Here is an 18,699-nt window from a genome sequence, read left to right as displayed (position 1 = left end):
CAAGGTTTGGTAGGATTAAATTCATATTGTGTATTTCCTATTGTCAAGCAGGAATGGATTTACATTGTGAATAAATTATCTTGCAATACTTGATGATTATAATGAATCATGTGAAATGACAATCTAGTTCTGGTTACTGAATCATTAGTACTGAATACGGAAGACATACTACATGAGAAGGATGTCATGTTGTGATGGTGTGTAATAGTGCTGATTGTGCATATTTTGTTCCTGTTGACATTATCCAGTATTACCCATACATTTTAGCTGAATCTGGTTCAGAGTTAATATGATATTAACAGTGTCAGCATTCCAGGTTTGTGTGTATATATGCTATTACAGTGTTTTAACTTGTTTATTTGGTTCTCAGAAACTGTTGTTAAATGTATATACACATATGAAAGGGTATACTTATTATTTATAGAAGTAATATGAAACTCCCAAGTTTGTTTCTTGTCTTAAAGCACTCTGATGACTGGATACATTTCTAGATATGAAATAGGGATGCCAGTTTTGTTCTTTCAAGTCTTTCAGAATGGTTTGTTTATGTGTATCTGTAAATAAACTTTGGTTGTGTTTGTATAATATGACCTCTGGTCAACCAGGCCTAAAGCTTACTGTGATATACAGCATGTTATAAAGTATATATAATCTCCATTGCTAAGTGTCTTCTACAATGTGTGTACCAGGACTCAGGTTTGTAGGTGACCTGAGCATGATCAAGTTGAGTGTGCGTGTGAGCTTGATGCTGAAAAAACAAGTGACTACAGTCACAGATGTGACTGGTAAAACCTAATAACTGGAACACCAGGATCAAGGTTCATAGTTTAATTCTGTGAATCCTGACAAGACAGAGAGAGGCAACACCACTACAGATTTGCAATTATTTCATTTTTCAGCTTTTGTGAGTTGGACAGTAAACATGTGCTAAATAAAGAATGTATATTTACTATAAAAACTATTCTATTCAATCAGTATGGTTGTGTTAGAGCTCTCTTGCAACCACACTTTATGATGTTACTCTTCTCAATGTCAAAAAATTGTGTATCAGTCTGAAGTCTTGTGTGTTTTATACATAAATATGTTTCTACTGTGTGTGATGTATATGTTGATGTCTAAAATGTTTTTGTCTCTCATAATATATGGCAGGTTGAACTGAGATGTGATAGACTTATTTTCATTGTATGAACATATTTTAAAGCATGTAATATATTTGTTTACATTCTTTGAATTTAAGATGTTTAATATATTTGCTTTAATTTAATACATTTAATCATATTTTAATGCATGTCATATTTTTTTAGATTTTTATGACTAAGTTTTTTTGTTGTATATATTAAATACTTTTTGAAAGAATTTGATTTATCTGAAATAAGCTGACAAGTGATATACAAGGGAGGTGGTGACTGGTAGTTTATATTTTAACCCAGTCAGCCTTTTTTTTAAACACATGGTGTCTCCACTTTTTTTCAATAATTTATTATTAGATTTTCAATACTGGCACTTTTATTCCCAATACACTCCTTTAAGTAAGTGAGACTGGGTATTCTTGATTTACAGTTCAAATTCAAGTATCATGCTCCCTTCACACTTGAGGGAGAATGAACCAGAATAAAAATTCCTGAAGATTCCTTGAAATTGGAACTGCATTGTAAAACTTTTCCTTCTTGTAACATGCCCAAATGTTCAAGTCTTTCCAGGTATATTCAAAGTGGACAAATATCAAATAGCTTTTGAAAAGCATTCTAACTGCAGTCTAAGAATTCTTACTGGGGTTCTAAGAATTATGAACACATTTGAAGGAGAATGAAAAAGGCAAGCCACTTCAAATCATTTTTAGCTCATTCTCCTTGATTCCTGTCAATTCGAAATAAGCATGAAGGAGCTTTTAAGGTTCAGCTGAATATTGCGTGTCAAAACAAGAACTCTGATCTTTCTGTGACTGGATGCCTTGCACTACTTCATCTGTAGTAGATCAAAGCATTTTGTCATTAAATTTGGTAGACATATTCCCTGTTTTTTCTGCAGAGGTTTCTCTACTGGAAAAAGACCTAGTTAGAATTTTGATATTCTATTTTTTGCAATTTGTTTATTAATTGGCAATCATTTATTTCTGTACAGCTGTATACAGTCTCAGTGACTTATCTTTTAGATAGGATACGCTGCCATGGTTACTTAAGGTTTGGAAGAGTTTTGGTGATGAAGTGCTTTAAATTATTTATATGAGATTTACAGACAGCTGGTCTGTTTTCTTTCTCAAACATGGAAGTTTGGACCTCTGATTGTCAAGTTCATGGCAAGGCTCATTGTCTGAACACTAATCACAGAAAAATGTATGTATCATCATATTGATGTTTACACCTTCCTTGAAAGAAATTCTGCATGGGAGAATGGCATGGTCATGACAGTATGACATTTCCAGTTCACCTAAAAACATCTTTCCTCTGAACGACTATTTATATTCCTAACAAGAAGTTTCGAAAATGAAGTTGGTGTGAAATGTTCAAAGAACCGATCTTTTAACCTTCCATACTTGGCCGTTTTTGGATTTCTGACATCATCATAAACAACAGATCAAAAGGAAGAGTTGACATGAAGAAGGTCACTCAACAGATCTCTTAATTTTTTTCATAACGATTTCTATGTCAGTTGTTTCTTTAACAGTGCAGATCTGGTTGACCTTGACCTTTGCTGTACTCATGTTTGACCATGTTCACCTATCAGGATGCTTGTTTGCTAGAATGCGTGTGCCAATTTGAAGCGTGCACTTGACATGCATGTTGAATCAGTTTTATGTTTAGGTCCATTGCCTTAAGTACATTGATGACCAATAAGCTGGAACACAGACGTTATGCTCTGGCCCACAGGATGAAGTAAGCTTATAGCCATCACCGTGCTCACCTGATGAGATTACGTAATGGCTGGGATATTGCCCAGGCTAGCTATTCTCGAAACGTACGTAACACTACGAACTTCTTAAGCCCATTCTTAACACACTGACTACGATCAAAGTTAAGAAGTTTTAGGGCTACGAACGTTTCGAGAAGAAGGGCCCAGATTATTATTATGAATATGGCATGAACGTTGGTAAAGATTGATGTTCGTATATGTTACGTTATTATCTTCTTACCAGTATTGTTACTTCTTGACCGGTATTACTCGTGTATCGTGTTGCCGATCAAGCAACATGGCCGATGTTTTACCTCTACATTGGTTCAGTGGGCACGAAGGCTGATCACCTGGAATTCCCCTAGAACCAGGTTACACCTGTTTGTGTCCTGACAGGTAATATCAGAGCGATGTAGTGAACAGGGACACATTCTTACTTCATATCACCTGTCCCACCTGGGTACGGTGTGTGAAGCCCATTTGTGGTGTCCCCAGTCGTAATATTACTGGAAGAGCGGCATAAAACTACATTCACTCCCTCATTTAACGTGTTGTATGTCTTTATGATATTGGGTATCTGTGTATAGAACCAAAAGGGTAATTATAAACCAGAGTAATGCAACGGAAGGGTAATAAAATGGTCACTGGGTAATTAATACCTACTACAGTTAGAGGCAGTCAAATAAAACGTATTTATTTCTCGATGGGTAGAAGAATGAAACATTTTCTTTGTGATTCACGATCAGCCAAATCAGTTTGTTCCTCCGTCATATCTCAGCAAGAGTAACGAAATATTGAGGCTTTTTATATTTGTACTTGGTGTGCATTTTCTTCAGAAGAAGCTAACTTAAGTCGAATAATTACTTAAATATGATATAATAATCTTTATCTAGCCTCATGTAAGAATGTCGAGTTTTGATTGGTCCACGTGACTCTGATAAAGTACCATGTACATCCATCACGATCCGCCAGCGGGAGTATACGACTTTTATACTCCCGCTGCGAAAGTCATATCCTCCTGCTACGCCTCGGTGACGACGCGAGAAGTGAGAAAAGCGTGCATCGACAAGCCTTTAGTAACGTGCGGTGCATTGAGGTCAAACGATCAGCTGGTGTCAACATGGCAGCAAGTCGATTCGATGCGTGTTGTTTTGTTTTGATTTAGTGAAAACATTCAGCTAGATAAATGCGTTATCACATCGTGTCGAGGGAAATTTCCCTCGACACGACGTGATGCCTTATATTTTATGCTCAGTAACTTTTCTCTGTAGGTTTTCTGAGGGTTTATATGCACAACCATTATGTTTCTAATTTCAAAGGAATATCTGGATCTGGCCCCAATTATTCGAAACAAACTTAAGTCTGAGTTTTTCACTCAAATTTGAGAAAATGCATTTCACAGATTGAACTGAAATTGACAAAATATAAAAACACAAAATATATGGGACAATTTGAGTTTGATGGTTAGATTAGTTAAGTTGTTTGGGCTATTATATTTCAAAAATGCAGTTGAGTTTTAAAAAATCAGCTGATTCAAATTGTGAAATTGTGTTTGTTTCGAGAAATCGGGGCCTGATCTGATTTTAAGTAATTTCAGTTTCAGTAAATTGCCGTTCAGGGGTTGCGTTTTGATTGTTTCCTTGTTCTGGAACGATGTTGCCCATTCATCCACAAATTTTGAAATACAGACTACCACGAGACAACTGCTTTACTTGGCATGTATTTGTAATTATCCTTGATTGTATCGATTATTTGATTCTATGTACTTTGGTACTGAGTTTCTATTTTTTCAAATTGTTATAATTGACGAAATGGATTAAAATCAGTTCGAAGGCTGGTGTGTTCTTTGTCCTCTGTGTACATTATGTATATCATTTGTCAATAGTCGTTAACGTGCTGCTTTCTTTGTTTGGTCCAATTAGACAGCAGGTCTCGATATCAGATCAGGCATGGGCCCGGCAATATATCTTTCTTTGTCTGTGTCTTATATATAGAGTTGTGGAATGCATTAGGAAAGGGGAGTGAACTGTTTGACGTTTGTTCATCAACGGGATAGTGTACACTTGCACGACAACCTTTCATTTGTACTCAGCAATATCTCAGACATATAGCAGTGGTCTATGCATAAGCGAGTCTGATCCAGTCAATCCTGTGATCAGCTACATGCGCATCGATCTGCGCAGCTGAATCCTATGACTAGTCAACTGAGTCGTCAAGCCGCACCAACCGATCCCGCGAGCGGCTTCTTGAAACAAACATGGGTTAGTGTAATCTAAAACATGCATGGGTTACTCAAGACCAATTCTAACCCGGATCTTCATCAGTGACACGACAATATAGTCACTAGAAAGATCATACAGCATTTGTATAAAGTGCATGTGGATAAAGTTTTACAGCAATGATCAAAACACAACAATAAAATAAGAACTTGTTAGTAAATATCTGTTTATTGACAAAATATGAAATATGCAAAGTACATTTCACCATGACGAAAGCAAGATGACACTTTGAAAAAATACACGAGATGTAGTCCAAGAGGCCACGTGGTCACATCCTCGATAATCTCCAGGGAATGCTTTCTGATAAATTTCCACGGTAGAGATTTATAATAACGCATACCCTGGAGGTGATCACGTGGTCCAAATGAGAAATATGTACGATAACAGCGTCTCCTGTGATTAATGAAAACTACATGATTAATCTCTGATTGACATGCCTGATCTCAGCTGAACATGATAGGTACACACTAAACATCAAAAGTGACGTTACCCGCATACCTATATGAATTACTTAACACTATCAAACATATGTTAGAAGGTATTAGTTTACACGAAAGCTTAGCAACAGATAAAGAGGGCCTAGAATGCATGGTGTGATATACAAGTAAGAGAAATCTGTCACAATTAATAGCTGTAGAGAAAGAGCCAACGGAATGTTGCAGATGGGGTCGACATACAACACTGCTGCCCACGCCCCCGGATGTTAACGCATCACGATTATAAGACTCATTCGGGGCTACAGATAGACAGGTGAGAATCTGTCCTAACACATAGTCACAGTAGACAGACCTAGAAGTCGACCTTCACGCATCACAATGCAGCAGAAAGTTTTCAGTCACTTCATTTAGAGTATTTTTTGCGAAATTCATTTAGGAACGAGTGTAACGTTTCTTATGGTGCTTAGTGAATGTGGTGTCGTGTTCTCCAGAACAGACCCTCCTCCCAGTCAGCGTCTCTACAGCGTCCCCCTACGTCAGCAACGACACTGCGGTGAGCACGTACATAATGAAGAAGATAACGAACAGGACGCGGTCGACGACACGTGCAAGTTCCTCCCAGTCCTGGTTTACGTTCTTGTACGAGTCGTCTGCCGACAGTTTGCCACAAATATATTTAAGATATCTGGTAACATCCCTCATTTCCCGCGTCTGTAGTGTATCCATTTCCCTCCCTGCTGCAGCTTCCGGTTGCGCATGCGTAGATAAGTCCTCTGTCTCCCGCAATGTCTCCGCGAACAAATTGTCCACGGGCGAGTACTTGTCTATGCACAAGATTCTCCGCAGACCATTTCGGCTTAAACAAGCCTGTCGAAAAAAACTCGGAACTCACAAGGTTTGTTAAATCCAAGAAGCTTTAGCATTTGATATGTTGCGGGATAATTAAAGCAGTGTTGTTTTTCTTTAATATTTGGAACTTGACACATTTTATATACAATATTATCAACAGGTGAGCAAGTTGTATGGCCGTTTACTTCCTCCTTCACTAACTGACATGTCCTGATTTGTTGTTTAAAGCAGCGTCAAACTAACTCACTCATTCACAAGTATCACGCATCCACCCGTTCACCAACTCGGCCAGCCACCCATAAACTTGCTCACTAACCCGCTGATTATTTAGCTTAGTCACAACCTATAAACTCACTCACTCACTCACTCACTCTCAACATCATACACCAAAATACTCGCTCATTAACTCACTCACTTACTCATACACCATCACTCACTCACTCACCTGGTGAATCCACTTGGGCAGAGGTCGTCGCCTGGCTCCCCTGTAGCTGATGTTGTTGACCAGTACAGAGATAGCTATGCTGCAGCAGGTCAGCAGCAGGGTGATCAAGTAGAAGTGACCTGCAAGGTAGAACAATACTGCATGCCTGTACCATTATAATCAATCTGGTACAACGTGACCCCCTGGTGTGCTGCTGTGGTTGAGAGGAATGGCCACAGATAGGACCGATACTCACCCAAAGCGTAATGCTGTGGATGAAGGGAACAGCCACGGCCAGGACCGATACTCACATAGACGTGGTGTGCTGCTTTGGTTGAAGGGAACAGCCACGGCCAGGACCGATACTCACATAGACGTGGCGTGTTCCTGTGGTTGAAGGGAATGGCCTGGGTTAGGACAGGTACTCACCTACACGTGGCGTGCTGCTGTGGTTGAAGGGAACAGCCTGAGTTAGGACAGATACTCACCTACACGTGGCGGGCTGCTGTGGTTGAAGGGAACAGCCTGAGTTAGGACAGATACTCACCTACACGTGGCGTTCTGCTGTGGTTGAAGGGAACAGCCTGAGTTAGGACAGATACTCACCTACACGTGGCGTTCTGCTGTGGTTGAAGGGAACAGCCTGAGTTAGGACAGATACTCACCTACACGTGGCGTGCTGCTGTGGTTGAAGGGAACAGCCTGAGTTAGGACAGATACTCACCTACACGTGGCGTGCTGCTGTGGTTGAAGGGAACAGCCTGAGTTAGGACTGAGATGAGAAGAACGAGTCCGACGATTATCAGCATACCTGTGGGAAAGTATTGCTCTAATATAAACAAAAGTGGAGGAGTAAAGCAAAACATCTGCAACTCGATGTCTTGCGGACAACAGGACATTTTGTGAACAATCCGGTGTTTCGGATCCCGTGTACCCCAACCACAAAAACAAGTGTCATGGCCCGTGTGACAATGTACAGACCTCTCTGGCACATTTACATCTAGGAAAATCCCGGTTAGAATTGATCTTCAGGGGCGAGTGAGTTCAGTTTTAAGGCCACTTTTAGCAAGATTCCAGTTATATAACATCGAGGAACACCAGAAATGGGATTCAGATATTGAACCCATGTGGAGAATCGAACTCCGGGTCTTCGGCGTGACGACACAACACTTTAAACACTAAGCTACTGCACCACCAGGTGTTCAGCATCCCATGCTTGACGTGTGATAAACTGTGTTAAACACCAAACAAAATCTCCATAAAGTGCATTTAACTATTATTGTTATTACAGTTACTGAGTGTCCTGACGGTTCCGCATTTCATTCCTGCCTAGTCCCCATTCACTGCGTCTACCCATACACAGTCTAATGATTTCACGGAGAATAGAAACAATGCCAAAGACACACTTCAGTTTTTGAAAACACGTGTTTCTACCTCCCCACCTCCCGTTTATATATCCCATTAAAATATAGTAAGGGACATTGCATTTACAAGATTGATGACATGCAAATGATGACACCATGAGGCGAAGAAGGAAACAGATGATGAAGAGAAATGACGATGAAGTGAAAATGTGACAATGTATACCATTCCTTTGGAAATACTTCATCTGAATGGATAAATATTACTTTTTTCATATGTATTGGCACTGGCCAGTGGTGTGCCCGCAAATATCCCCTACTTTTTTATTCGCATATATCCGTGTTATAGATTTGTGAGGTCTAATAGAACACGCAATTCACCCAAACACCTAAAATTCTTATCAAACGGGGACGATGGGATAGTCTAATGGTTAAAGCTCCCGCTCCTCATTCTGAAGAAACGGGTTCGATTCCTCAAATGTGTACAATATGTGAAGCCCATTGTCCCCCTCCATGATACTGTAATATTTTTCAAAAACAGCGTAAATGCATACTCACTCACTCACTCATTCATTAACTGGTCCACAATTTACACTCACTCACTCACTTACCCATGGCCATGCGCTCGTTCACCCATTTACTCACTCACTCATCCATCCACTCACTCATCCACAATTCCCACTCCCTCACTCACTCACTCACTCATCCACTCATTCAACCACCAATCCACTCACCCCTTCAAGCACCCACTCACTAACTCACTCTTACCAAAAGTGTTCTTTTCTCTGGATCTTGCAGGTAGTAGAAACAACACGGGAACCAGGAACCCAAGAAGAGCCCCAGGTCCTATGGCCAGGTTCTTGAAGAAGGAAGGTCTCCTCTCCGCCTCCACTGTAACGCTTAGTATAGAAAACTCATAAGTCCCATACTTCACCTCTGAGAGTTTAGCCTTCACCCTATTGTCTTTGATGGTCCAATATGGATGTTCAGCAATCGGCATACCCCCAAAGTTTTCCGAATAATTAACATCCATCTCTTTAGCTCCTGGCGTGAAGAATTTCATGTCCATCTGCTCTCGTGAGTGTAACCAAGAACCAAATACGATTGTGCAGGACTGGGTATCGAAGGGAAAGTTGGTGACATCAAGAGGACATTTTGATGACACGACCATCAATGGCCCCCATCGTACAGTGCCGTCATTGGAAACGTCAACCGTTACTTCATATACGGGATCTGAAACCGGCGTGGGATCTCTGTAATACAAGTACATGAAACTATCACAATCGGAAAAGTACGAAGTGGGTTTATTTCCCTTGGATCAACTGGACATGTCAAATCTGAAAGTTACCAAATCATTGTTTGACTGTAAAACAAATCTTACCTTGATTAACGGTTCACGGGCTTATCCCTATCGTATATTCCTTTGTTTTGCAACTGCTTTTCTATCGCTTGTAATCTTGTGTGATTATTGAATGCAGGTCAAAATGTACCTCGTGTGTCCCCGATTTTTTCTCAGCAAACCGGACGCGATACTTTGTTTTCGTTCATCTGTTACACTACTGATCCTTACACAGTGTAATGATTGAGTATGGTTTTCCCCCTTTTTAGCCATACTCCGGCATTATCACGGGGACACCAGAATTGGACTTCACATAGTGTATTTGGCGTGACGAGTGAACGCTTTAACAATTAGACTACCCCACACAAAGGCCCTTCCTATTTAGTAACTTACGCGTTGAAAGGCACAATATCTGGCAGCCACAATCGCATTGACGGAAGCTTGACATTGGTCACACCCCCATAATCTGATGCATTCCATTTCAGTCGAATGTCGACCCATTGCTTAAACAAAATAGGTATATATGGACAGGCTGCAAAATATCTGTTTTAGTAAAAGATAAAACGACTTTTCTAAACAGATTCCAAAATGGGGTCAAGACGAACACGGAATCGTAGTTTATCGTGTCATGCAACTAATTCTATTACAATGCAATTCTACTATAATGAAAATGTATGATTTATAATTATTAATCAGAGCAAATGCAACAATCAAGAAAGACAAGAAAGACATATTTGGTGATATGTTTGGTTAAGCACGGGAAATGAAATTGCTCCACATATCCAAATAGGTATCAAGACACATTTGTCCTCTATTTTATAATAATACCATGGAACGCACCTGGAACAAGATAATCCTTGACGTCAGGGTATTTTCCGCTTCATTCTGGAATTAACATAACTATGCAATTTCATCATCAACTTTAAATAGATAAATAATGATGGATGAAGGAATAGATGGATGGATGGACGGATAGACACTTTAATCACTCGCCAGATTTGCACCCTAGTTCCACCTTATGATTGAGTGAATTTAGTTCAAACACTTTACTGAGTGAGTTTAGTTTTACGCCGCTTTTAGCAATACTCCGGTAATATCACGGCGGGGAACACCAGAAATGGGCTTCCGCACTTGTGCCGACTCGAACCCGGGTCCGCTTTAACCACTAACCCCAAAGCCCCAACTCCACTATGTACCGCAGAGCGAACCTGCCTCGTGTTCTCGGTACATATCTGACGGATGTGGAGTTTAAGCTCATTTCTGACAGCATTACGTTAACATCCGCACACTCAACAAATTTGGTACTACCTGTATATAAATAAAGAAGACGCTTTGGAGAAGACTAGTGGTCAAAGCGTTCGCTCGTCACGCCGACCCGGGTTCGATTCCCCACACATGTATAGTGTATCCTTACACGAAAATTCGGTGTCACTGCTTATTTTCAGTATTCCATCCATATGAATGTGACATTCCTGGTGTCCCCCACCGTGACATTGCTGTCAATGGATTATTGCTAAAAATCGGCATAAAACTGAACGGACTCTTTAGCAATATTCCAGCAACATCACGGCGGGGGACAGCAGAAATATGCCAATTATATGAACGGAATACTGAAAGTAAGATGTACCACCCAGTTTTCGAGTAACGGGTAAGCATTAGTTTAGTCTACCGGTAGCGGGTAAACAGAGGTTTAGCTTTAAAAGCAGCAGGAAAAGTACTTGTCAGTATTCCGTAACCGGAAATACCACCGTCACATACGGGTACTCACGATATTGTTGATGCTCAGCAGCATGGGATACATCGTGACGTCCACTGTTGTGTTGGGGGATGTCACAGGCCTGGCCTCCCTCACATAACCAGATCTGAGGAAGTCGGATATTATTCTTGACTCCCAAAACACTTCGCCCTTGTCACCGATACCTACAAGCAAAACATGGCGGTCTGTATGGATGAGGTCTGACCACGACCGAATCAACACTACTGCATCTCGTCTAGTCAGTGATGGAATGAATGAGCTATGAACACAATCCGATCAACACTAGTCCATCTTTAACAAACTACGGCCATGGGGATGGGGGACGATTGCGCCACAGTTTTCAGTCATCTTTTTTCATTACCCACAAATATTCAGAGACAGAAAAGAACCCCGTTCTGTCATACATGTCTACCAACATAGATTTGGTGACAAAAGATCCCCAGTACCCCATGTTTGTCTTTCAATATGGATACATGGCTAGGAAAGATCCCAAGTACCCCATGTTTGTCTTTCAATATGAATTCATGGCTAGAAAAGATCCCCAGTACCCCATGATTGTGTTTCAATATGGATTCATGGATAGAAAAGATCTTATGATGCCTCTTGAAATAAGTTAGAGTTGGAGCTGACTCCTGACCAAATGTGAGAGCGGTCCTTTCATTCAACGACAGCTTTATATGCAAAGGATCTTCCACCAAATGTCTTGAGCCTGGTGTTGGTGACCTTTAGTAGCCTTTGATCTCTGAAACGGAGTTCTTGTAGAATCATAGTCTTCCGCTAGATCACTCAACAGGCAGCCAGTGGAGATACCTAAGTACTGGAGTGATGCGACAGGATCTTTTTGACATTGTGGCAGTTCTCCCCACCTGGGTTCTGGATGTTTCGCAGTCTTCTGATTTGTTGCGCTGGAACCCTTGCAAGCAGACTATTACAATAAACAATCCTGGCGACGACCATTGAACGTGAAAGTGCTGCAGTCGTTTGGTCTGTGGGAATGTGGCTTATGTTACCTGTGTTTCGTACGTGAAAGTAATAATTCTTGACGAGGTCATTGATGTGCTTGTCGATGTTGCGTAATTGATGAGTCTAGCTTCACATCCAAATTTCTACCATCTGTCGAAAAACTAATCTCATCATTGTCAACTGTGATATGAGTTGCTTTCATCTTTTGCAGCCTTTTGCCAGGTCCTATGAGCAAAGCCTCTGTCTTATCGCTGTTTAACTTCAGCAGGTTGGCGTTTATCCAGGCACTAACTTTAGATGTACAGTCTTCTATTGCACTTAGTCCTGACCTCTGTGACTAGTCATTAACAGCAAAACAATTGTGCAGTTGCGTGTCATCACCATAAAAAATGATCATTGAAGGCACAGTTACTAACGATTTGAGAGACAGGTTTACTGTAAAGCGTAAATAGTACTGGGTCCAGTACTGAACCCTGGGGTACACAAGTCCAAAGAGTGTTGTCAGATAATATAGCAGTAAGGTCTTTTAGGTACGAGTGGAACCAGTCCAATACAAAGTCGTCTAAACCATATTCTTTGTGAAGTCGGTCTCATTAGCGACATATGGTCAACAGTATCAAAAACTTCTGTTAATTCTAACAGGAGCAACAGCGCAACATTTCCCTCATCCACAGTGCTGACAGCTGTCTCTGTGATGAATCCGCTCTTGTAAGCCAACTGATACTTATCAAGCAGACCCTGAGAATGATGATCTTGTATGAACATTTCAGATTTTATACCGTTCGGCAACTTTGCAGTTTGTTGTGATCAAGATTAGGCTTCTGAAACAGTGGTGTAATAACAGCAGTTTTCATGCATTTTGAGATTTCTTCTGAAGTCGAACTAAGGTTTAACAATATCTGTCATAACAGGTAAAAGACAATCCAGAACTCCCGGTAACACCGTAGTAAGTATGGGATCAAGCTGACAGGATGTTGTTTTCGAACTCTGAATCAACGTAAGTATTTCGGTGGAGTGATATGGGGTGAATACACCCATGGTTACCGGGGCACTGCCAGTGTGAGGCAAAGGCTTTGGACCACTTGCAAGTCGTGAACTCCGTATCTTGCAAGAACTTCTCGTTGAACTACTGGAGATTCATCAGAGTTTCCAGAATCTAGAAGAACAACCTCTTCAGTTTCACCAATTAGAGAAGACATGGTAGAGAAAAGCGCCTTTGAATTCTGCAATTGGGAGACAATCAGTTGGTTGAAATAATCAGATTTCAGTCTTTTCAGACGTGTGTTCACAAGTTTAGCTGAATTGAAAATATGTCTGTCAGTCTTATCTTTCGCCACCGCCTTTCAGCCTTGATATTCTTAATTTTTAGCCTCATGAACTTTACCCGAACACCAGGGGTTCTGATGTGTCCCTGTTCACCTCATTTCTAGGTTTGGTTGGTGCATGTATAACAGTTGCAAAAATGTGCATATTCTTTCCTAAAATTATTCAGATATTTCTCACCAAAGTCAATGTTATATTTTGTACATTTTGTTAAAGTATTCACGTTGTAGCAGGCTTGTTATCGGTAACTTGCGTAACTGACAGCTGTCTATGCTACTGGCATCGCCCCATGCCGCTAAAAGCCTGATGGAGTATACACTCCAGTGTTTGTACTGACCGCTCCGACCACAACTTAATGGTCAAATATTCACGCCTGTACACACTGTCAAATTAGACAGATGTAGATGTGGAGGCTTAACCACGTACATTACTGGTTATTACTCAACTTTTCCGACAACACACGGCCAAAGCAATTAGAATCTCGAAAGCTATCTGCCAAAATTGAGTAATATCTCGGTGCCATAACTTTTCAAAAGATAGACAAAGCGTCGTCTCCATTTTAGGGAAACTGGTTATACCATACAAGCAGAGGGTTCAGCTATATAAGCACCAGGGTCTGAAACATACATCAGTCTGACCCTGGAACCCTTCTGTTTGTATCAAGGTAAGCCATAGTTACTTTATGCTTCTCTGTTTTCATATTTTTGCTTAAAATGCGCCTTACTTGAACAATGAACTAGTGCTGTACTTTATCAAAGTCATGTTCTAATCTTGTACCTTGGCCGCGTGGTTATGATTAATGTAATTTGGTATCATTACTACGGTAGTTCTGTATGCCGTCACTTTGTAGTTCTGTATGCCGACACTTTGTAAGATCTGTATGCCGACACTTTGTAAGATCTGTATGCCGTCACTTTGTAAGACTAACATAGTTATAACTTAAACACACAATTCGGCTGTATGACAGATATGGTTTACAAGTTAGGCTTCTATTATTTTTTTTAAACTATCGCAATATGTGTCCTGGAAGTTTTTCGTTAACAATGTATATACGTGCGTTCTGTAATTTAGAATATGTGCAGGTTGCACGCTGCGAGAATGTGTTTAAGTCGCCACTCTGGCACTGATTGTAATATTCATATGTGTAGAATTCATCTTTTCAAATATAATGGAAAATATTGAATAACATGAAGCGCTAGTTCTACCCATACTTTCCGGCGTCAATTCACTGTTCAGTTTCATGTACAATTCCTGCCTGACAGACAGAGTTATTAGTTCACTTCAGTTGAGATGTTTTACCATCGCATATTGTCGAAACCAAAAACCAAGTCAGCGCAAGTATATGTTTTATATTGTGACTAGTTGCTTTCGTAGATATTGTAATTTTAGGTAACTAAGTTAACGTTGTGACTGCATATATGTTCGGAAGAAATACTTGAACGCTAAGTTATTCTGACTAAATGCGTACAGCATTAGCAAAGCCTAAGTGAATATATATTTTCCATTTGATATACGCTATTGTCCCTCACTATCGTGACTTGTTAATTCGGAAAATCTCCGGTAAATAGCAATCATTTGGAAGCTACGAAATTTAGTCTATGTGTATTGTAGATCAGTTCGTAAAGAACCAGGGTTTTTCAGATTTCCAAACTTACAGATATATTCTTCATAACTTTCTATATTTATCCTGCTAACAGTTTAGTCGTATAATATTTTAGTGAGTTGTTTACTTTGTCAGTTTAAAGCACTTCAGTGGATTTAATAAATAAAGGCTAACGCTGTAGAATCTGTGCAGCAACGCAACGGTCACGGTTCATTAGCATGCCGCCACACTGGTCTGCACAGCTACTACGCGGATAGATTGTTTACTTGTGACGTAACGTACCGTAGTCAGTCTAAGTGCGCTCTAATTATCAGTCACATAGGCCTTTATATAGCTGTGTGTCAGTGAATATTCTGAACTGGTCCAGAGATTTTTATTTGTCAAATATATCACAGCTCATCTATAATTATTATGTTAAATTTACCGTACAGCGGATTATAACAGTGCACGTTCAACACTGTACGGGCGTACCGTATTTAAGGTAAAGGACACCCCTATATCGAAAAGTGGTCGCTGTTCAAGAATGTTTATGAGTAAAATGTACATGATAAATGATTACAGATTATGTTTTATCAGATATTGTTAGTACAGACATGCAGTTGTTAATTATAACTTTAAATTTGTTTGTATTACGCCGTCGTAACGGTAATGGACATTGTATTGAGTTTAACTTAAATTGATAATGATTTATTATATAAAAAAAGGTTTAAATGTTTATTCTACTCTTCTCAAGTGCATCGATGACATTTTATATCATTGTGGTTGAATGATTTTGTATGACATTGAATCCATGTATTGAATAAACAGTCTGACCCTGGAACCCTTCTGAACCAACCCCGACTTCACATGTATATGCAGCAGATCTGACAGTGTGGAGATGAACAAATCAGGGAGTTGGTTGACATCTGTAGTGGATTTGAGAAGATCTCAGATGATCTTATGTCAACCTTAGATTTTTGCCCGTACATTCCCTTTGAAATGCGACATGGTTTTTCTTTAAACTTTGGTTTAGGTTTAGAAAAACATATTAAGGAAAGTTTTATGTTATTCGTTCATGATTAATAGGTCGTATTGTCTGTGAAGATTTTGACAGAACTGCAGTAACTTCTTTTGAATAATATTCATGCTTAAGGTATTGAAAAGCTCGGAACTTTAGCCACAGACCTGAAGAATATATTGCCATTTCTTCCAAATTTGATGTCAGGAATTAACATCCGGGTAGGGTAATAGTAGTGGGGTACCCAGGTAGAAGATTTTGACCCGTCCCATTGTACCCTCAACTGCCTTACACCGACACGTTTTCTAGGACGCAGCCCGGGAATCGAACCACCGACCTCAACCCAACCATCTAGGAAGCGAGAGGTCGTGAGTTCCTGAAAGCAAACTCAACCTCGACGGATTCACTTCATAATTTGTCCCATGCTGCAGAACATGGTTGTCAACAGCTATACATAACTTCACACTCACTAAGCAAGTTGTGGTTCGTTTACTGTCATAAAAATGGGTGTCAATTTTCAGTCTATTGTGACGATTGTGGGCATTAAACCTAGCCTTATGTTTTAAACACGACGGCGTGTAATGCATACACTCTGTATGATCTTACAGGAGCACGGACAAACTTGGACGCCTACATCACACCAGTCACCTGACCTCTAAACACGAGACACCAGTGTGAATATAGCTGATAATATGTTTACCTTCAACACACGGGAGTCCAAGGTACACTCCCACAATACAGAAAACAGTCAGGAAGATGTTTCCGTAGGAGTAACAAGCCATTGCTCCAGCTTCCCGTCACTGTCCAGTCTGTGGTCACTCCTGCCTGACCAGCCCGTTGATATGTACACACGACTGTGAATCACGTAAGAGCGGCTGTCCGAGCTAGCGACCCACCAGTGTGAGATAACGTGATATAAAGGTCAAGTTTAGTGTCGGGTTTCAATACAACGGCCTTGAGACGAAATTCGTCGCCCTGTGCAAGTCATGGACATGAATCAGGGACTAGACTCTCTGTGTTACACTTTCCTGCGTTCGTGTATGCGACCGGTGAATTCGTCTTTTATTTTGTATTATATCAGCTGACAGTGTTTAACAAAAACCAGTGTTTACAACCTATTGCCTGTTATGTGGTGAGCATAACTGGTGGCTATCTGCGTGTCTTCCTCCGTGGATCAGTGCAAATCTATGTACTGCTGGGTGGCGGGGGAGCCTGGTGAATATAACTTTCGCCGTCACGCCGTCACGCCGTCACGGTCACGTCGAACACCAAGGTACGATTCCCCACATGGATACAAGTGTGAGGCACAGGCCCTCGTGCCACTTCCAGGATTAAAGATTTTTAAAAAAATAAAAATTCTGAGATGACCCCCGACTTGAAAAGCTTCACAGTACAATATATCTAGATATATTTTCAAGTCGGGGGTCATCTCAATTTTTTTATATTAAAACAAAATGACACGAGGGCCTGTGGTGTGACGCCCATTTCTGGGCATAGATTTTCTAAGCTCTCTTAGCGCTAAGACGTACAATCGTAAGTGCCAAACATTAATATAGACTTACGACTATCTCAGTGCTGTGACAGCTTCGAAAATCTAGGCCCTGGTGTCCCCAGCTGTGGCATTACGGGAGCATCGCATAAAACGGCGTGAAAATAAACTGGCCCAGTACACTCACTCTGCACCAGAGGATGTTGCTTCAGGCTGATGTCTTGGTATCAGATATTATGACCTCTTGGGATGCCATGCTTAGTAAATCTTGTTCGGAGGGTATTTTTCGCTTTCTTCTTATTTATCACATCCATGTATGACTGATACGTGTTTCCCAACGTCCCTACAATTTTGGACTATTTTTCAGTATTTTGATTGGTCCGATTTCCTATTGTAGTATATATAATACCCACTTTAATCGGTTATTGATAGTGTATATCACTCAAGAACATGAGCTTTCTCAATTTTATCCATTTATCGCATTTTTATCCCTTATCACATTTTCAACCATTTATCACATTTTTATTCGTTTCGCTCTTACAGTATTTAAGATTCTCATATTGACTGATCCGTTTTCCCATATAGAAGTTAATATTTACTGCTTATCTAATTCATATTTCTTTCGTTATCTGTCATACCCCAGCTTGATTGGCCAGGTTTCTTCTTGATCATATTTAAAGTTCATTGCCAGGTGCGTTGTGTTGTTCAGGGGCAGACAGTTCTTTTAAACCAAACGTAATATTCGTGTACAAAACGTAATATTCCTGGAGGGTTGGGGTAGCCTGGTGGTTATAGCGTTCGCTCGTCAGGTTGAAGGCCCGGTTTCGATTCCCCACATGCGTACTATGTGTGAAGCCCATGTCTGGTGTCTTCCGCCGTGATATTGCTGGAATATTGCTAAAAGCGGCGTAAAACCAAACACACTCACTATTTTCCCAATCATATTATTGCAGCACTGTTGAGATCTCAGTGTCAATTATCAAACAGTTA

General features: G+C 40.4%; 1 protein-coding gene across 1 annotated transcript; it reads right to left on the bottom strand.

Annotated features, from left to right (window-relative positions):
* Positions 1–5,317: 5,317 nt before the first annotated feature.
* On the bottom strand, positions 5,318–17,226 carry LOC137281285 (neuronal acetylcholine receptor subunit beta-3-like). The gene is made up of 8 exons (XM_067812449.1): positions 16,921–17,226; positions 11,347–11,498; positions 10,419–10,463; positions 9,972–10,081; positions 9,008–9,492; positions 7,603–7,689; positions 6,900–7,018; positions 5,318–6,472 (listed from the first exon to the last, which is right to left on the bottom strand). Exons 1-8 carry the CDS (start codon positions 17,000–17,002, stop codon positions 6,137–6,139), a joined length of 1,416 nt encoding a protein of 471 aa, XP_067668550.1. The 5' UTR covers positions 17,003–17,226; the 3' UTR covers positions 5,318–6,136.
* Positions 17,227–18,699: the final 1,473 nt, after the last annotated feature.

The sequence above is a fragment of the Haliotis asinina genome, chromosome 4 (genome assembly GCF_037392515.1).
Source record: "Haliotis asinina isolate JCU_RB_2024 chromosome 4, JCU_Hal_asi_v2, whole genome shotgun sequence".
NCBI classification, from domain to species: Eukaryota; Metazoa; Mollusca; class Gastropoda; order Lepetellida; family Haliotidae; genus Haliotis; species Haliotis asinina.
Note: the sequence above shows the minus strand (reverse complement) of the source record. Positions and strands in the feature narration are given on the sequence as shown.